The 21149-nt window shown below is 49.9% G+C and overlaps 1 protein-coding gene across 1 annotated transcript in view; it reads right to left on the bottom strand.

Annotated features, from left to right (window-relative positions):
* The window catches only part of HSD11B2 (hydroxysteroid 11-beta dehydrogenase 2), a 28871-nt gene extending 11124 nt beyond the window's left edge, over positions 1-17747 (bottom strand). Inside the window, exon 1 of the mRNA XM_062586839.1 lies at positions 17489-17747. Coding sequence (XP_062442823.1) covers positions 17489-17747 — 259 coding nt within the window. The remainder of the gene's footprint in view (positions 1-17488) is intronic.
* Between the last annotated feature and the right edge of the window lie 3402 nt (positions 17748-21149).

Here is a 21149-nt window from a genome sequence, read left to right as displayed (position 1 = left end):
GGTGATGACCTTGTAAGAGCCCTTCCGACAGGTGGGAAAGTCAGAGGCAGCCCTTGTGGGTCTGGAGTTCTCTCCAGACTGGATCTTTTGGTTTGGATGCTCCATGGGCAAAAGAGATGATCTTAAACAGTCTGGCAGAGATTGGGGTCAACAGTCTGAATGAGCTGGTAATCCCAAGGGCTGGACAGTCCTTGCCATGGAGCTCCATCCCACCTGACAAGCATCTCAACAGATGCCCAGCAAAACTGAGGCGAGACCAGTCCTTTGGGGGTACTCCATTTCCAGGCAAACCCAGAGAAGACCAAGTTCCTGTCAGCACTGTGTCATTCATGGTAGATCATCACATCAGGTTTCATTCCTATGCACAGCTATTTCATTCAGAGCAGCACCATCTTCTGTCCCCTGCTCTGCACTGCTCTGCTGTTGAGCCAGACACCCTCTGCACCCCGAGAAAGCCTGCCATTGCTCTGCATGGTTGGGGTGTGGTGCGGCAGCCCATGTCCCAAAATCCCAGAACCATCCCAAGACATCAATCCCAGCAGCTTCTGCCAGATACCTACCTATCACACAGATTTTTGAGCTGCATACCCCACCAGCCTTGCCTTCTAGAGCTACCTTCCCAAGAATTGTCCATCACCAGCAACTCTGGGACCCTACAAGCCTGCACAATCCTTATGTTGGAGTATGACAAAGCTCCCTCATGTGACAACAGGCTTACTGGACTGCACTGGTGTCATGATGCCAGTCTCATGTCCTGCCTATCTCCACACTTCCTTTGCCAGAGCCCTATAACCAACTTAGGACTAGGCCAGTGAGTTGAAGGTGCCTTTGCACCATCCAAGGCTGTGTTCTGAAAGACAGCCTGAGATGGACCCAGATAATCATGGCTGAATCTGGAAGATGTGACAGATCTAGAAGGTGCAAAGAGGCAGCAAAAGTCACTGCTTGCCCACAGCCATGAAAATCCAAGGCTTCTCCCCTCACAGCTGCTCCATATTGCTGATCACAGTAGGCTGGTATTTCTGCCATTGGCTCTAACAGCATCTCATGTTTGTGCCAAAGGAGTTTATTGAAAGAAAGGCATGAGGCCAGGATGGCATCAGCCTCAGAGACACCCATCAGCCACAGGAGATCTTGAGACACAAAGCCAAGTGGATTACGCTCTGGATTTGTTGTTTCTGTAGGCCCAAGCTCAAATCCTGCCTAGGATACCAAGTTAAACAAGGCTGATATTTTGCTCATAGGTGTTCCCTTCCTGCACACAAGAATTCACCATTGCTGGATTCAATTCAGTGACAGCGGCTCCTTCATATGGCTGGCCAAATGGGAGACTGCAGCTGGATACAGGGCACAAGGACTAAATGCAGTACCAAGATGGGGGCTTCATGGCATGAGAACTGGTATCTGAGAAGCAGATAAACCAGTGCTAGACTTGTCAGGACAAGCAACTGGGTTGATTCCAGCATGGGGGGGGGAAGGCCTTTGGTCCAGCCAGGTGCTCAGGTGCTTGCCCACATTCAAAGCAGACCCCCCACCTCAGACAGCAGTAGCTGCAATGCAGAATAGGGTCCTTCTTGTCCCAAACACTGTTCAAGGCACTGCAGCCACAGCTCAACACACAGCCTGGGCAAGCAGCAAGCGTGAGAGTAGAGTCAGTCACTGCCTGGGATCGTGATGAAGGCACCAGGCTTTTGTCTCCAGGGACCAGTGGTACCTGGGCTGTGTCTTCGCTGTGCAAGCTGGGAGGGGGAATTTCTTCACTGTGAGAGTGACAGAGCAGTGGAACAGGTTGCCCACAGGCAACCAAGATCCACTATAGGCAGAAAGTGGTACTCCGTCATGTCACTACAATGTCACCATTTCCAGCCTTGCTGAGGTTCATCTAGTCAGCCCCTCTTCCATTAGCTGAAATGGTACTTGTTTTTTACCACAAATGAGGGAGATGAGGAGGTAGATTTTGTACCCAGGAACAACTTCAGGCCACTTCAGAATGTTTTAAAAAACTCCCAGCACAGCTTTATGGCATGAGGGACCCTGCCAATTGCATTTAACATATTAAAGAACCCAAGCACCACTAAAGGAATAATCACAGAATAATCATGGAATGGGTAAGGCTGGAAGGAACCTCTGGAGCTCATCTAGTCCAACCTCCCTGCTCCAGCAGGGCCACCTAGAGCATGTTAGACAGGGTTGCATCCAGGCAGACCTTGAATATCTCCAGAGAAGGAGACTCCACGACCTCTCTGGGCAACCTGTTCCAGTGCTCTGTCACTCTCACAGTGAAGAAATTCCTCCTCACCTTCAGGCAGAACTTCCTGTGGATCAGTTTTTGCCTCTTGTCCTTTCACATGGGACAACTGAGAAGAGTTTGTCCCCATTCCCTTGACACCCTCCTTTCAGGTACTTATACACATTGATAAGATCCCCCCTCAGTCTTCTCTTCCCCAGGCTGAACAGGCCCAGTTTTCCTCGCTCCTAACCTCAGCATGCAGATTTGACAACAAGAGAGGACTGAACCCCAGGAATGGATGCTCTTGGTGCTCTGGAGCACCCCTGTGTGCTCACGTCCTGAACCCAGTGGCAAGAAAAAAGAAATCAAGGGACCCTTGATATTTTTTTTTCTCATATGCACCACTCACCCAATTCCTGGAGACTGGTATGACAACTACTGTGTCTTTTTTGACACAGTGAAAAGGGGAGCTTCACTGGGAGTCAAAGGATGCTTCATCTCTGGGAAACTACTCACAGATACGATGGCAGTTTGGGAGAAAACTGCAAATGCTTATTGAGCACATGGAGCCGGGACAGGTCTGGTCAGAAGTAACAGCGAATGGAGGGGGACTGGCAGAGAGAACAGGGAATGCCATGACATGGTAAGGTATGGATGAGCCAGGATCTCCACAGAGACCTTCCAGATGAAAAAGCCCAAGGCAAGATAGCTCAAATTGATAAAGAGGAGGCAGCACTAAGCAAGATATAAAGAGTGTGGATAAGAGACTGGCTGGGTGCACAAAGAGCTGGAGCTGCAGACAGCTCTGCTTATAGGCTCCACAGCCTTCCACACCGAGATGTGCCAAGACTGTTCAGATCAGAGAAAGAACCATGATGTCTCCTGCACTGATGGAGGAAGGGGAAGATTCACCTTTCTGATCTGCTCCTGCTAAGCCTCAATGGGCTGTGGGATACTCTAGAGATGTTGAACAAGCGTCAGAGATTGAAACTAGATTGGAATGTCTGAAGCAGACGGAGCCTACAGGGTCACGGAGGGGAACATGTCTCCTTTGCAGAATGTGCTGATGGAGCAACAAGCAACAAGGGAAACAAGAGCTGAGAAGAGGTCTGAGAGGGGAGTCCCAGACAGAGGCTATTGCCTGGAAGGGTTCAAGCAATTGGGTCAAGCACAGACATTAGTTTAGGGGGTGAGAAGGCTGGAAATGATGGGCTTGCACTGAGGTTCATTCTCACTGGGAGCCATTTCTGCCCCAAGCAGGAGCAGCTCCTCCAACCAGCTCATGAGGCTGCAAGAGCTCAGCTGAAGGACCTGGTGCTGCTGCCTTGAGAGAGAAGAGACAGAGAGGCACAGAAGAACAGTGAGGGATTAGAAACAGCTTAGCAAGAAGTGGCAGATTTAATTACAGAACAAGCAGATTTATATACATCTAGGACCTGATGTGAGAGGAACTGGACATCCTTCCTGCTCCCACACCATCCTTTCTAGCAGCTAGGTCTGGGAGAGAAGACTTACTGATCCCCACTGCTTATCCAAGTGATTCTGTGCTAGGAGGAGATGTGATTCTCAGGAACGTCATTACCCTGGACCTTGCTTGCCCCACAGCCCGTGAGAGGCTGCTCCCTCTGCTCTTCAGCACTAAGGACTTACTTACCCTTGATGCTCAAAACACCTGGGAGAGGGGAGAGGAGCCACACAGACTGACCTCATAGCCAGGCTGCAGTTGCACATTGCTGCATGGCCATAAGCTGATGTACCCATGTCATCCCGCCATTGCAAACGGACCCAAGAAGTAGCTCCCCAGAAGGCACAAGGCAACACATTCAGTGGGATGGCATGCTAGCATGAAGCACACCCTTCATGAAGAGGGTCTCCAATCATGGGGCAGGGCCCAGTCAGGAGGAAGCATCGAACAAAAGGCCATGTGTCTGGGGCAGGGCCCCAAAGCCAACACCTCCTAGATGCCATGCAAGTTTGGAAAGAGGAGTGATAAACAGGTGATGTCAGCCTGAAATGAGAGAGAACAAATTCTTGGCAAGGTCACATGGAGGGAGGAGACTGGAAGAGCATCTGTGCCTGCAGCAGCTGAACTGCAACATCACTCACCAGCCCACAGGCTCTGATCAGGCCAGCACCTCTGCTAGCCTGAGCCAGAGTTGGTAGCGCCCCCATGGCATGGGTCTGCAACCAGGCACACAGGGCATCTCAGCAGATGCTATCAGCCACCTCCTGGGAAATGAGGAGTGCAAGGAGCCCAATAGGGCCATGGCATACCTTATCTGCTGGAAGGTGGCCAGCAGCATCAGCTACAGGGAGCAGGAAGTGCTTGGTTCCTGATAAAGGCTGATTCCCTTTGCAGCAAGTTGTGAAGCTGCAGAAGGGAAGCAAAAAAAGCTGTGTAGGCATGTGACCTCCAGGCCAGGATACATCTACACAAAGAAGACAGGGTATCCTTCCACCTACCAGGGGTTTCCTTAAGCCGTGTATTGGAAACAGTTGCTACCAGCTGAATTTGGGCATGGAACACTTCCTGGCACTCAGGTTGCCCTGCTCAAGGAGAGCAGCCTGACCCTCCCAGCAAGGCTGAGCTAGGTAGGAGAGTGCAAGCAGATTCCATGCCATATCACCCAATGGTTTTGGATGCTTCTCCAACCAACAGTATACCACACCCTGGTCAATGACTCACACAAAAGCATGCAGCACAGGCAGCAGGGTCGAGGACTTCTCCCCGCCTCTCCCTTTGGTATCGCCTTAACATCCAACACTCTAGTGGATGGGGCCAGTGTGGTAGGAGCTTGTTGTAACTCCATCCCATACTCAAGCTGCTTGTCCTCAAAGTGTGCTTTTAGGAGGCAATAAATCAAACTAAACTGAGGGAGAAGCCTTTAGAGACAAACTAAATCCCATTGTTGCCCTTGCCAGGTGAGGGGCTGACACAGTCAAGCACAAACCCTCTCAGTGGCCCAGGTAAGTGTTTTTGCTGCTCCACAGCATTACCCTGTCAGCCCTCCCTTTGGCAGGGCCTTGGCCAGGGAAGGTATCCCACCACCCATAGGGGCCCCCAACTGCCCTGAGCCAAGTGTGCAGGCCCATGCAGTAGCAGGGAGATTGAGTATTGACTGCTCCGAGCCCACCTTAGAGCCCAGGATGAGGTGCCACACCTGTGACCCTTGAGCTGTCTGGAGGCCACTGCTTCTCGGGCAGAGGCATGCTGGGGCTAGGCAGGACCAGATCTGCTGTGAGGCTTGCAGACTGCAGCTGTGATGCCAGATACAGAACCAGAAAGCAGTAGCTTCTCCATGCACCCCGAGTCCATTGCCTCAACAGAGCAGAGTCACTCCCCATGGCACCCAAAACTCCAGGAAGGGCAGGGTTTGGGGCCCAGCAGTCCACATGACTCCCTCAGGCTTTAAAGTTGTTCACATAGTTCCTTTTACTACACTTTTATTTTAATAGGGAACCCTTTGAAATAGGACCCTGGCTCAAGTCTGTCCTAGTCCCAGCCACAAAAAGGTCACTAGCCTTTTTCAAAAAAACATGTCTGCATAAAGCAGCAGTCAGTACAACCGGTCCTACTAGAAACAGATGGCTGTTTGTCAGCAGGCTGCTCACCCTCCTCCCCAGGGTTCATCAAGAGCTCGGGCAGCCTTTTGCAACAGGCTGCAGGTGCCTTTTACTAGGGCTGGGTAAGTTTTCCCCTCCTGAGCATGGCCATGGAATGCACCAGCCAGATATTCCAGGGCCTCTGCATCCCATTGCCCAAAGCTCTCCTGAGTTGGAAGAAAAAAAACTTGGGGCTCTTTGGTGCCTTATACTCCTTGAGCAGGGGTGGCACAGGGCTCTCAACAAGATTCCTGGCTGCAGTGCCCTACAGCATGGCTGCAGCTGGGTTTCTCCACAAGTCCCCACACTGCAAGAAACCTGCAGCCATGGGCAGCAGGACAGAAAGCACATGGCCCTGCTGGAGGTGCTGGCTGGAGCAGCACACAGAGCCTTCGAGTGCCAGATGGTATGAATTAGGAAGGATTAGCCAAGTGTTTATGAAGCATTATGTGCCGTAACCTCCACACAGAGAGATATGTTTCACTTAGCAAACCAAAGAGAAGGGGAAAATGTGATTTTCTGCCCAGATAACTCAAAGTGGTGCCCAGCCTCCTGCATTGCACAGAAGATAAAGAGAAGCCCTTGAGGACTGTGCCTATTTGTGACCAGGACTCCTGAATTAAACCCAATTTTTCAGAAGCAGGCGCTGGCTCTGATGCACCAGAATTTGTGGACCCAACATCACACAAACAGGCCTGAGATAAATCACAGTAGGGAGATGCAGTTTTCCTTGTCACTATCACTAAAAGCTGCTGAGCTAACCACATGACTTTTCTGTCTCCGACCTGAACAGTGCATGCTGTTTTCAGCTTGCTCATTTTACCCATGCCAGCCAGGTACAAACATGGGCTAATAAAACGGCAAGACAAATAAGGCCCAGTTATACTGCAACTTGCTCTAGAACAACACGGACAGAAGTGAGCCCCATCTACCTTTCCACGAAGGTGTGTAGGAAGAAGTGAGCAGTATTTCACAAGACTGCCTAGTAAGATATTGAAGGACAGAATTTCCCCAGGAACTTGAAGAAAGTTGCAGTCAGCCTTGGTGCCTCAGAGCATGCTTTTAGGAGGGTGGCTTAAAACCTGGATCATCTCAGCATACTGAGCTCAGGCTAATGTATTGCATCCATGGGAACATCGGATGTCTGTATGAAAGCACTGGGGTTTTCCTCAGACAGAGCAGCAAGAGGAGTAGGAGCATCTTAGGAGATAACCTAACCCTGGTAAGGCAACACAACCAGTCACAGGCTATCAGTGAGGACTAACCACCATCCAGTGGAACAAAAGACTGACAAGGCACACACCATCAAGCACATCCCCCGCAGCAAGCACCAGAACATGCTAATCCCAAGCCATTACACCAAACACTTCTGCAAAAGACTGTGCCTGAGCAAGATGCTGCTGTGGCAGGTGAAATGCTACAAGCCATTGCTGAGGTCAGGCCTCAGTGTGCTACTGCTGTACCATGGCTGGAGAGAGGTTTGAAAACAACTGCTGAATTGAGCATCACGGAGGAAGTGACTATCCTCTGAGCAAGAATTACTGTGAAGTTTCAGGGTTTCGCAGAAAAAGCATGCAGGGAATTTCTTAGAATCAACAGCTCCCCACCTCCTCCCACAAGAAGTGATCATGAGCTGTCTCAGGCTGAACTGGAGTGGACAGCTTCCAAGAGGGGAAATCATCTCCTAGAGAAGTAACAATAGTGGGACTTAAGTTTAAGGAGCTGAATCTCCTTCCTGCATGTTTCCCACGCTTCGCTGTTGACAGTGGGATTGGTGATGTACCAGGTAGGAATAAACTAGATTTAGAAACCAGAAACAGTGTGGCTATAAGCCATCCATCCCACTAAGGAGCTTAGAGTTCACATCCTGCCCATCTAGGATAAGATTACTGTACAAATATTGCCTGGAAAATGGTACAAATTGTACTTTTCATTAAGCTAATCTAGAATTTATGTCCCCCCAAAGAAAACGTTGTAAAGAAAAACTTCAGAGATAACTGGATGAATAATCACTTTAAAACAGAACATGATGAACCAGGAACACAGAAACTATAAAACAAGAGATTCATCAGCAAGGACTGTCATTGGGGAAGGATACCTACCATCCTAGGGCCAGCCAGGTTACAGCATGGCAATTGAGATAGCTGCAAGCCAGCATTTACCTAGCCTAGGAAATGTGCAGTCAAGTTCAGAGCCTTTGCACAAGCAGGCACCAGCAAACAGATCAAACTCATCTCTAATCTGGCTCAGCATCCTGCAATGTCTGTGTATGCCTGGACTCTGAATCCGTAAGAGTGTGAAGAGTGAAATGCTGAGAGTCAGGCTGGCAATTAAAATGGCTAGAAAGCTCTGCCAGCCACAATCACAAAGCAGTACTAAAGATGCCTCCAAGCAATGAGGTGAAGGTTGGAATCTTGCAGGATTAAAGAGAGCAAGGCCAGCCACTGGGAGCCTAACAGGATCAAAGATTTCTTGCTGCACCAGCAGCAGTCACATCCAGGCAAGGTGCCAGGCAGAGGCTACAGGCACTGCTCAGAGAACATCCCTAGGCTAAAAGTTGCCTCCCCAGGTATTTCCAGCAGGCTGGAGAAGTATTAAATGAGATCTGTACTCATCTTCCACATCCAATAACAAATCAACAACCCCCGCTCCAGAACAGGAACTCCAGCAAAGAGAGGGTACATAGCATGCGAAGCACAAAGTCACAGTTGTGGTCTGCTACAAACAAGAGTTGACCCATTCATATGTAGCAGGAGGGAAAAATGAACTGCTCTGTTGTAGAGCACTGTGAGCCACTAACACTGCCATAGAGGCAAGAGGGCTCCCAGGACATGTCAGGGAATTAATATATCTCTAGCAAAGATTGCCAAGCACTACAACAACTGCAGAAAAAAGAAGAAAGGTAAGACCTCCTCTGTGAGGTCAAGCTGGCCACGTGGTAGATCAGGTCCAAGGTGGGGAGAGTCCTGCTCCAGAGCAGTCCAGATATGAACTGCCATCGAAGAAGTGTAATGTCACCCTATGAACTACAAAGTGGAGCTGAACAGATCACAAGGCGAGGACAAGTACCACTTGCAACAACACTACCGCTCTGTTGCGCTGCTGACCAAAGCGGTCCCTCCAGAGCAAGTGCAGGGACTCATTACCCTGCTTGAGCAGGGGGGTTGGACTAGATGATCTCCAGAGGTCCCTTCCAACCTTACTGATTCTATGATTTTATGCACCTTGGTCTGCAGCACTTGTGACACTATACTGAAGCTATGCAGATTTCACTGGAGTTAACAAAATATTCCCAGTCTGATGCAACTAAGTTCTAAATTGCTTATAAGATGCCATCTTGCTACTCCTGTTGCTGCAAGAATAAACTCCTGCATAACACATCACATCCTACAATCCCCTGCCCAGGCAGACAGAAAAACATTTTTAGAAACTAAGCAAATACATTTGAGTGAGCATTATCTGAATTTCAGCCAAGACAACTTTTTAAATATATTGAACTATGTAGATCTCCAGGCTGTTCACAGCCAAGAGCCATACCCCAGTGGCTACCCCAAGCCACACTAGCCACTTCTATACCCAGTTTAAGTTATGAGGCCTTTCTCCCTCATCTACTACCAGTATTTCCCACCAGCTCTTCAAAGTCAGAGCTTGGATATCATAAGACTACCTTAGTGCATTTTCTCTCACACATAGGAAGGAGTCCCTTCACATTGCTTAGGTTGGGCATAGTCATATTAAACAGCTGCTGCCTGAGCTGAAGCACAGCACAGGCCAGCACCCCACACAACACTTGCTTGGGGCAAGCCATTGTTGTCATGAGTAGAGCCCAATGTGCCACCTAAAATGCAAGGTAAATCACTGTAGGAAGGCTGCAAACTGTAGGTTAGGGAGTTTGCCCCCACTGGGTATATGGGACCTTGGAAGGGAGCAGCCACTGAGCCGTGGTGTCTTTGGAAAGAGCTGTGAGAAGCAGATGCATGTTGTATGACATTCACACAAGACTGAAGCCTGACCACTAGCTCAGAAGAGGGAGCAGAGAGATTACAGGTCTGCTTAAGAGTATTTCAGGTAGATGATGATACCCAGTGGTGATGGGGAAATCACCACCGGCAGAAGAACATATGGAGAAAGGCTTGGAAAATGAGACCAGACATTCAAAGCCCCCACAGAGGACACTGAGGGCAGAGACGTCTCCCACTAGAGCGAAGGAACTCAGGTCACCAGTCTGTTTCTCCTCTCTGTCTACAGGCAGGTTCTAAAGGGTCACCAGCATGGTAAGAGGCTATGTTACAAAGACTATACAGTTCTTCTCAAGATTATAGCCTTACAGATAACAGATCCAGTGACAGCACCATATGTGACACAACAGCACTGAACAAGAAAGTTGATAAAGCTTGAGACTGGCAGCTCTTCAGGGAAGAAGGAAGCAGAAGTGTTATGCTGCACATAGGCTGAGACAGAAGAGGAGAAATTGGAAGCTGCTATAGAAAAAGTAGATATACCACAGCAGCCAGAGAAAGCTGAAGAAATAGGAAACACTGAGGCATACACTTGGCAAACCTCAGGAAAAAAAAAAAAGAAGAAGTCCCAAACTCTATCTATAGCAACACATCAGCAGCATGACTCCCAAGTTCTCATCCATTTTCCACTTTGCAAGTTTCATGTCAGTATCTCGAATCCAAGATTTCAGGATGGATCTTAAGATGAGCAAAGCATGAGTGCTGAAAAGCACAAGAACCCTGCAGTTTTTCCTCTCATAGGAGACATTGCTGAACTATCAGCTAAACAAGCACAGAAAAACAGAGGCCACCTAGATGTCTCCAGCTAAGCATGTTTTGGACCAGCAATGAGAGCAATATCTGGAAAAGGCAAATAGTTTGAACTGGCTTGATATAGGCATGTTCAAGACACCCTCAGCCCAATCAAATGAAAGATAAGCCTGGCTGTGCAAGCCTACCAATTCTGTGCTGCCATTAGTAAGGCAGCTTAACTATTTTACAGTTAGATCATTGTTTAAGAAAAGCTAAACTCAACACTGAACAACACTATACAAGGTTTCATTAAAGATGTGCTGCTCATTGGACTAGAGGATAGCAAGCACCTACACTTTACTTTGGAAATATTCATTATCATCTTACATTCTCATTTCGGCAGAGAATGGTCTCTGCTTTGCTGCTCTCACATCCCTGCCTAACCCTGAGCTCTAATCAATGTGCAGTTTTCATGTGCTTTTCCTCCTAATTAGCTGTACTCAGTGCTTTTGGTTAAAGGCATTAAAAACCCACCAAGTCTTTGTATTGTTAGAGGGCTTCAAGGGCTTATTAGAGGGCTTATTTGTATTGTTAGAGGGCTTATTTAATAGATCAGTGAGAAAGAGTTAAGCATATGTATCTAAATGTCTGTGGTGAGCAGGTTAGATAGGTATTTTAAGAAATTTATCAAGGGGAAGAATCCTAAAATCTTGGAAAACTACTCACAAAATGAAGCAAGAGCTTCACCAGTGCTAAAGAGAGAAGCAGAGAAAGGCGGCCTTTCCCTCCGCACCCAGAGATGGGCAACAAAATAACGAAATACTTCTTCACCTGGAGAGTTAAGGTTTTATTATTTTTATTTAATCTGCAGAAGACTGATTATACATCAGGGTCTGGAGTCTGACTGCTTGGTTTTGGTGTTGCTTTCCTTCTGCCCCAACAAACATAACTTGGAGAAATAGTTCTCTACAGTTAATTTTTAATGGGTTCTGGAAAGTTAGAGATGTTCCAGAGAACTGATTTTCTTCCTGCATTTAGATAGTCCATGGAATAACTTCAGTACTTTAAAACTGTTAACAACTCTAGAAACAGATTAGAACAGCTACTCTAAGAACTTACCTACAGAGAACTATCACAACATGCTTTAGTTGTATCAAGAAGTATTCATTTAACAGTTGAATTGTTGCAACTATTTTTAAAAAAATCAGTAACACTTTCTGCAAGTTCTATTTGCTTTATCACAGTCCCTTCGGTTAGACTATTTGCACTTCAAAAGAATCAGAGCTACTAAGTGAATTGAAACAAGCAGGTAGGTCCAAAAGCATAACTGAACAGGAGTTATCAGTTAGGTAGTGGCAAGGGGCATGGAGCAACCCATTCCTGGGACAATCCTATTTAATCCAATTATCTCCATGCTGAGTGCAGCCAGGGGCTGATAGGAGGCTCGGCGTCAAATACTGATTGGAAGCATGTCCGACTAATGTTCCAGCATACAGCCAGCCAGGATGCAGCAGTGCCCAGTTGCTACCCGTCTCAAGGGGCCAGACCTTGTAGCAGAGGCACTCATCTCAGAGTTGGCAGGCACCAGGCTGGGGCAACACCCTCTCCCACGTTAACTCACCTGTGCTCACATGCCAGCCACAGGATAGCTCCAGACCATGGCCATAACAGCTAGCAGAGAAAAGGAAATCTCCTAATTATGTACATGCATTACTGAACACCACTGAGATCTTGACTCCTTACATCTCTTGATCATCCAGTATAGCTACCCGCAGCAGGAAGATCATCAGAAAGTTCTTCAGAAGCTGGAGCCTGCAAAGTCGAGACAGGAAGTAATACTGGTATTTTAACAAGGAAAGTGATTCACCTTCACAGTAGAACAAGAGTCCTGACATCTGGACTGAATCACTTTCACAGATCTACTGCAGTCACCAGATGCTGCAACATCTGTTGAATCCATGGGAAATGTTTGAGGCTCTGTTTGACAATATGATCATGTTGCAAAAGCTCTGTTAACCTTGGAAATGATCTTAAGCTGTGACCCATTTCAGATTGTTAATGGAGCATGCAACTACAACAAGAGAGCCTCATCAGGAAAACTGAGTTTCCTTTGTAGGGAAAGGAGGAAGAGAAAGGGTAAGAACAGACATCAGGATTGGTTCTGATTCAGTCTGCCCTACTAACTGCTTTTGTTCTCCAAAATGATTTGTTCAGGGGCAGATCAGTCTGCACGTGCAGGACTGCCTGCCTCGTCTTTGTAGTCTGGACTCTCCGAAGGAGAAACAGGGATGCAAGGGACCCTAATTACTATCTCCAGTCAACAGCCCTACAGCTTTGCATTACTTAGAGCTCCAAATGGAACAGATTAATTATTTCAACTTTTCAACCAAACTGAAAAGCATGAGAACTGATACTTTGCTGCACAGAACTCTGATCCTCCCTCTGCTCCAGCAAAACACTGCACGCACACAAGGTCTACAGGCTATTTTTCATTCAGTCCTTTCCATGAATCTCCAGTAAATAAGGCAATACTGCAAAACTGCAAGCAATCAAACATTGTAGAGCTACATGACAGCAAGAGATTCACAACTGCTTCAGCTGTCTCCATTTTCAGACAGCTGAGCCACAGGATGCTTCTGATAGACTATCTCTAGCAAACCCTAGATTTCATTTGTGTTTAGCTATTTACACAGAATCATTGAGTTTGACAGATATTTACTGAGGCCAGAAGGGACTAAGAGATCATCTGGGCTGATAGCTAAAGCAACATGGGTCAAGGAGACCTGTTTACTTCCTGGAGCCCAGTAACTAGTGCTGGGGCCAAAGCAGACCTTGCAAAAAAGGCCGTCTGTCTGGTTCTGGAGATGCCAGGAAATGGAAGTTCATCCCCTTCCCCCCTTGCCCCTTCAAATTTGCTTGCACAGTTACCCATTAAGAAGTGTGAGCAGTGGCTAAAGTGTGCAAAGGCACAGGTAAAAGGTTACAGAAGCTGGAGCACTTTTGGTGCATCCTTTCTCTTTCCTACTGGAAATCTACAAGCAATGCGTGGTTTCCACTCCGATGACACAAAACTACTCTGATGCAGCCTGAAGACACTGAATAGTATCTGCTTATTCATGCGGTTTAAATTTGGGAAGAGGTGGTGCATGCACATGCAGACTAGCTCTTTGATGCACTCAGGCCAATTCTGCTCCCAGCGAGCCACATGCATCATTGGCCTTTGGGTGCTCATCAACCTAAGAGTAGTCACAGTGCCATAGGGCAGCCTGACCACACATAAACAGCAAAGAACACAGGGTAATTGGATCCTTCTGAGATAAGAGTCCGTAGTTTGGCTATCCAAATCAGCCTCAAGACAAGGAGCTAGAGCAGCTGCCCATACACAATCTTCCCACACTGCAAGAGGGCTGTGCCGGGGCAGTGCAGCAACCTGAGCTTGACCAAAGCTGGTACCTCACTGTGGGCTTCTCTTTGAGGCAGGTTTAGGCTCACTGAGTCAGAGACTCATTAAAGCAGCAGTATAAACACACTACATGGTCTTGCAGGTTTAGCTCCCCAAGGTCTCTCAGCACAGGACTTGAGCAGCCAAATCCTCTGCACCTCCTCATGCTCTCCTATCCTCCTGGAGCTGATCTCTTGCTAATCTGTGGCACACAGCAGGGCATTCTTGTCTGCCAGCCACCCTTTTCTGTATCCTCATACAGTGCAAATAGCTATGATGTTTCCTCAGAAGACAGGATTAACATTTTCCCTGCCCCTGAACAGGGGTGCATACTCCAAAGCCACACTCCCAGAGAGGACTTGCAGTCAGGACAGAAAGACTCCCAGAGTCACAGCCTCAGATATAAACACATACCAGCAGAATGGCACAGACTAGCAGTCACAGATTCCACTAGCCCAGGGGATGCTCCACAGAAGCTTGCATCACCTGTCACATCACTCCCCTCCAGCAATAGGCGGAAGCAGCTGTATGCCTGTCCCTACTCTTTGCTCTGGTTAAGTCCCAGCCAGCTGGATGACACCTGAAATGTCAATGTGCAACACAATTGGGAAACATCACAACTTTCTAGACTCACTTTGAGAATAAAATTTTCTAATCCTCAGAACTCCCACCGGGTCAGCAGCTTTGCTCTGGACACACATCTATTCTAATCTTTCACTAGGAGGCAAAGCTAGTTTTTCCATCAGCTGCTCTATAAACTAGAGTGCTCTGACTAGAAAAGTCTAGATTGGCACATGGAGCAAGGGTGCTGCAGGTAGAGCTCAGTTTGAGCTTCTCAGATGATGAGAAGAGCTGTGGTAAAGCTTTGACTGGGAGATGCATCAGTGCTGCAGCCACATTCTCACGCTCCAGACAAACGCTCTTAAATTAAATTTGTGCAACTCTGTCACAGGACTAAGCAGCCCAGGAGCAGTGAGAAGAAACAATGCATGCAGCTTTTTGAGCTGGGACCCATGCTGTTTCAGAGGTAGGCATTAACGGATGAGAAGGGATTAGGAAGAGGCTTTATCGTGTTTCTTGATTAAGCACAGAACACAGAATAGCTACTCTCTGTAGGGTCTAGCATAACACCTGGCTAGCATGGTAGGAGCACATTCCTGGAGCCTGCATACCTCCACTGATGCATCTCCATTCCTGCTAGAAGTCTCCACCCTGAGCAGAAGGGTAAGTCCAATCCTGATCTGTCCAGCATATTGTGCTGGTCCTGGCCTGCAGCTTACCTCAGGAAAACCCTGTTGAATTTTTAAAATGGCCTAAAGCAATACAGAGAGTAAGGACCACCACAGGCACATTCTGACCAACAGTCAGAACCTTTGCTTCATGTGATCTGTCCCAGCCCAGCATCAGTGGCCCACCTCTATATTCTTCTCTGCAGTGTTTTACTTCCAGCAGGCAAAAGGACGGACAGATGACTTTTCTCAAAGAGGTGTCTGCAGGCATTCCCTGGCTGCCTTGTGCCTGGCAGACAGCACAGCCTTCCTAGAAGAGACACCAAGAGCTGCTACTCAATATCCAGTTGCCAGAAGGTGCCTTGAATTAATCCGCAAAGGAATCAGGCTAATTATTATGCAAATAGACAAATGACTGGATAGCTGTCCAACCTGAGAGCAACCCTTTGCCTTTGCCTTCAAAGGCACCTGTTCAAGCAGCTGAGTAAGAAAACTGACCCGCAACACAAGCCGCAACTTGAACCTGTAAAACCACAAAGTATTTACTGCTAAAAGCAAACATCAGAGCTGCAAAGGTGTCATTTCCATGCACCAGGGCAAGAACACCTTGTTCCATTTGCTGACTCACTAATTACATAGGCAGTGCCACAGACACAGGGCTGGCTTGACCTGGTCTGCCACACATCAGGCATGCCAGAGTGCATCAGCAAGACAGCACACATGTCCACAAGTATATGATTGCCATACATGTCTTCCCAACAAGAAGCCCTCCCCAACCAGCCCTGCCCCACTGCTACTTTGACCTTCACTTGGCTGAATCATCCATTCATTCACCAGCTGCTGCCCTGATCCTCTAAGCTTCCTCGTTCAGAGAGGCTGCCTTCCACTCTGTACCTAAGAGCAGCTCTGCTTCCACCTTCCAGCTGCACTATAAAGGCCTTCAACCTGCAAACAAGATTGGACTCTCACCTCTCTCTCTCTCTCATAGGAAAGATCTTATAATGGTGAAAGTTCCTAGAAAGCATGTACATCCTCTTCTCCAGCTCCCAGCTCTCACTCTGAGCACAGACTCGGAGCTCTCTGAAGCCAGTCCAGACCTTCCCACCAAGGCATAGGCAGTGCATTCTCAGGACCATTGCTACCATCATGCCCACAGGCTTGCCTCTCCTGCAGGGCAGATATATCTTTGCAATTGCACAGAAACACGAGAGAGCTGGCAAATCCTCTCCCCAGTACATCAGCATTAATGAAAACCCTGACATGGGTGTTCCCTGCTCACTTTATGCCTGCTAACCCCTGTTTCAGGGCAGAGTACCTGCAGATATTGACCTCAACCATCCTCATCACCCGGAAGAAGTTGTACGTCTGGCACAACTGCCAAGATAAAGGAGAGGGTAAAGCACTTGTACATCGGAAACTAACACCCTAAAGAGATCCAGCTGCAAGTCAAGTCGCAGCTGTGCAATCCTGGACTAGGAGAGCCCAATGTCCCCTGCAAAAGAGCATCTCAGTGACTCCACCATGCACCAGGCAGCCCTGAGAGGACATGGGCACCAGCAGCAGAGCAGGTGTGTTCAAAGATTCCCCTGCAAAGAGGAAGTGGCCTCGTTTGCCCCCAGGACATCTCTGCACAGATCAGTGATGCTCAGCCCTAGAGAAGCTGGTGCTCACCATAGCTTCTAGGTCAAATATGCCACAAGAAGCTTTCAGCATTCTAAGAAGGAGCACAGCTCCAGAGGAGAGGCAAGAGCAGCTCCCAGGCCAGCCAAAATGCTCCCAAACCAGAGGGCCAGTTCTACTCCAGACTAGCCATGCATCCCATTCAATATCCCATTTTTCAGAGGAAGCAACTCATGCTGTTACATTGGAACTGGCAGTCAGAACTTGAGTCAAGAAACCACTTCCAGGGGCCCGTGAAACATCCTAGAGTCCTGGTTATTTAGGGGTAGGAAGCCAAAAGCAGATACAGTCTGGCCTTTTCTGTTTGGACACAGAGAAGGTTGGAAGAGCGTGTAAGCTGAAGACCTTGCTGTCATCCTTCCTTCAGGGCCACCTCAGGCACCAGACAGCCAGCTCAGAGGACCAGCTGCAGGCCAAGCCATGGCAGCACCCACAGGCCATGCTCCCTGCCACCTCAGCAACCCCAATGCCACAGTGGCTCACACCAGGGGCCTTCAGGGCATGGAGGCTGAGGCTCCCCCAGGCCAGTGGAGCGGGGGGCCGGGGCACTCACCTGTGACGAGGACAGCTCTGCCCGCCACCGGGAGCAGCCTGCGCAGCACAGCCCGCCGCAGCAGCAGGCAGCCAGCAGCAGCGGCCAGCGCAAGCCCCAGGGGCAGCGGGAGGCAGGCGCGGCACAGGCTCTGCAGTGCGAGCAGCAACGCCAGGGGCAGCACCAGCGCCCGGCCCAGCACCACGTCCCGCCGCGCCACCCGCACCGCCAGGCCGCCGGCCAGCGCCGCCCATAGCGAGCCGTACGCCCAGCGCTCCATCCGCACCGGGAGCACCCCGCTCGCCCTGCCCCGCGTGCAGCCCGCTCCGCCGCGCTGCTCCCCGTTTATAAAAGCGCCGGCGGTGGGAAAGGGGCGGAGCCGCTCCTGCCCTGCCAATGGGAGAAGTTCGCCCGGCTCCGTGCCACCAAGGCACGGCTTGGCTCCGAACAGTTCAGCCCGGCTCGGTACAGCACCTTCGCTGTTCAGCCCGACTCAGCACCACGCAGCTCGGGTGGTTCGGCACGGCTGCTCTTCACCCCCCGGGTGGCACAGTGCTGTTCATCCCAGCTCGGTTCGGCTCACTGCCCTCGCAGCCCCTGGATGATGAACGGGCAGCAGGCCGGCGTGTCCCCGCTGCACCCCAGGGAGGCAGGGAACTGCCTGCGGGCAGCCCCACGGTAGCTCACACTGATGCCAGCCCCATAGGCTGGGGGTGAGGGGGACCATCTGTAGCTCAGCTCAGCCCTGGGGCTCCCAAGCACCAGGCCCCAACATGCTACAGCCGCCTCAGTGCACTGCAGCCGTCCACCTTAGCTGCACAATAGCCACGTGCATGCTGCTTGCAGGCTGCCAGCCCTGACCAGCGGCCGGCAGCCTGTCAGGGTCGCTACAGCATCAGTGTGGTGGGTCCCTGAGGTGGCCACAGCCTGCAAGAGGGCTGTGAGCAACCCCAGGCAGCTAAGGTGTACTATTCTGTGCTGTACTGTGCTGCCTTGTAGGCCCAGGCTTCCTTGAGCCACTTGTGTTTCTGCACTGGCTTCAGCTCAGGGAAGCTCAGAGCAACAGACTTTGCCCTGCCACCCCTAACCCCTAGCAGAGGGGTTGCATGAGGTTGAGGAATTAGTTGTTACTGAGACTGAAATAGCAACAAAGCCAGTGGTCAGAAATGTGCTAAAACAGTGCTCTTGCAGAGAGGATCATCACTCTCTTGGTGAGGCTGAAGGCTCAACCTGGAGCCACAGTGCAAACAGCATGTTTGCACAAGCCTAGCTGTGCAGTGCATACTTCCCCAGGCCCTTGCCTTGGGAGCTGCACCATCCTTCTCACCAAGGTGGCTGGGGTGGGTAGCAGTGATTTGCCGAAGCTGGCATTCCCACTGTGGAGTAGTGGCTCTTCTCATGCAGACACAGTAGCAAGAAGAGCTACCAAGGTCAGTAGCAGGGTTAATCACAGGTGAGTATCTCACCTGGGGATGTACTCCAGGCAGCCATCCCCAGATTTGGGCCAGATGCCTGCCTGCCTCCCCCAGACCACTCCTACCCTCAAGCTCTGGTCAGTCCTTGGCTTGCTCTGAGGTGCCCAGGCGGTGGAGGGGACAGTGTGGTGAGCCCTCACTTGAGTCAGAGCTGCATTCAGCCCCTAGCAGTGCACGCAGAGAGGTAGTCAGCTCCAGAGAGTAGTTTGTCTGCCCCATCTCTGATCCTTGCCTTAGGAGAATGAATCACCTTCCAGAGCCACCAGTTGCATCTTCTCTGATTTCAGCAGGAGCTGAGGGTGTCTTACTGGGGCTGATTCATCTAGCTTTTATGTACCTGAAGTGAAGGCGATGGTGGCCATCCCATCTGCCCTGAAGATGCTCACTCAGTATGGGTGGATGCTCCGGCAGCATCATAGGGCTGCAGGGCTCCCTGTGGGATGAGTCCTTCTCTGTGGGATTAGTTCTTCTCCTGGCTGCCGAGTGGACTGCACACAACCCAGCTCTTTTCCTAGCAGGGTTTTTCATCATACAAGGGGAAGGATGTACTCAGGCGCAGGACAGAGGGCAGGACAGAGCCATAACATGCAGTGTTACCAATGCCTGTGTCCTTTTGAGATAGCAGAAGCACAGTGCTATGCATGCCTCCTCCACTGCACAGGACACTGCTTCACCCCTGGAACCCCACACCTGCAATACCTCCATCTCTGACTCTCTGCTTGTGGTGGTGTTTCCCCAGCACCTACCCATCCGCTACACAGAGTTCTGTGTGGGAGCTAAGCTGAGCACCAACCTCAGCCAGGGCCCAGCATTTTGGCTGGTCATGTTCAGATTTTTCCCTGTGGCTGGACCAGGTAGCTAGATGAGTGAGTCACTTCCCCGGAAGTGACTCTCCAGATGCCCCATGTTTTGGGGCTAATGACCCTCAGGCACTCCCAAACCCATTTCCCAACATACTGCTGTTAGTTTGCTGCCTGGAACATCCAATACGCCACTGCCTGGGTACCAAGCATTATTTCAGAGCTATGGAGAGCTGGTGGACCAGGCTGAGGCCCTGCATGCATGTGAGGGCACCATCCTGGAGCCAAAGCAGTGTGGATGACAGATGCTGTCACAGGAAGGGAGCGCACTGCTGCTCTGCTGTGGGGTGGATGATCTGCAGCTCTCTACAACCTCCGAGCAAATGGGCACAGAGCCCAGCATCAAGTAGCAATGCATGTGTGACTGAGCAGACCTGAGAGCCCATGTATCCTTGAGCTCTTCAACCTGCTCTTGTTCATCGCACCCTTGCCTGTGCCAGCATGCAGCAGTGCGAAGCATAAGCAAAGCCCAGCTCCGTGGTGCTGCATGTGAAACCTGTGTCACCAGCAGGGCCCCACATTTGCACTGCATATGGCAGGTGCCAGCAGGAATTCCCCACACCACCCTGGCTGGATGGTCAAAGTCCTTTTGTTTCCCCATTTATTACACAGGGTAATTGCTCCTGCTAGATTCACTTTATTAAGTGTCTTTTTTTAATATTTCACCAAGTCTGTGTACTCAGCGATCCTTTGTGCCCCTCCGCTGTGGAGCGCCTCCTGCCACAGGCCTGGTACACTGTGCCCTCCGTGGCTGTTTGTGTGCGAAGGCAAGAGACCTTTGCATGTGAGGATCAACACTAGTCTCCAGTCCCTGCAAATTTTCTGAAGGCCAGCCAGGCCTCTGCCAGTTGGGTTGCTGTTGGTGCTAGGCACCTCTGCCAGCTGCCTCCACAAGGTAGCAGTTAGGCACCAGCAGCAGTGAGAGTAGCTGGTGCTGTGAGCCTTGGCACAGCCTGAAAGCTGGCACAGCAGGTGTAGAGGAGGACACTTTTGCCATCCTTCTTTGAAATGCCCCTGCACGGTATAAAATCTACCCTCATTGTACTGGAAGAAAAACATATTTCAGCAGCAGCCACAGCTCTGCAGAAGTGCAGAGTCAAACAGGCTGGGGTGGTTTTTCTGGGGTGTGGTGGTGGGACCTGGCTTGGTTCACAGCCCTGCTCTTCCAGGCAGGGGAATTCAGGGAATGCCAGCAAGGTAGAAGAGGAGGGATGTTCCCAACAGCATGGCTGCAGGTTCTCCCGCAGGAATTTGCTCCTTCTTCAAAATGATAATATAATACTTGCAACAATAGGGTGAGCAGAACTGATCCCTGCTCCATCTTATCCCCATTGGGGCATTGCATTA

The sequence above is a fragment of the Rhea pennata genome, chromosome 13 (genome assembly GCF_028389875.1).
Source record: "Rhea pennata isolate bPtePen1 chromosome 13, bPtePen1.pri, whole genome shotgun sequence".
Classification (NCBI taxonomy): Eukaryota; Metazoa; Chordata; class Aves; order Rheiformes; family Rheidae; genus Rhea; species Rhea pennata.
Note: the sequence above shows the minus strand (reverse complement) of the source record. Positions and strands in the feature narration are given on the sequence as shown.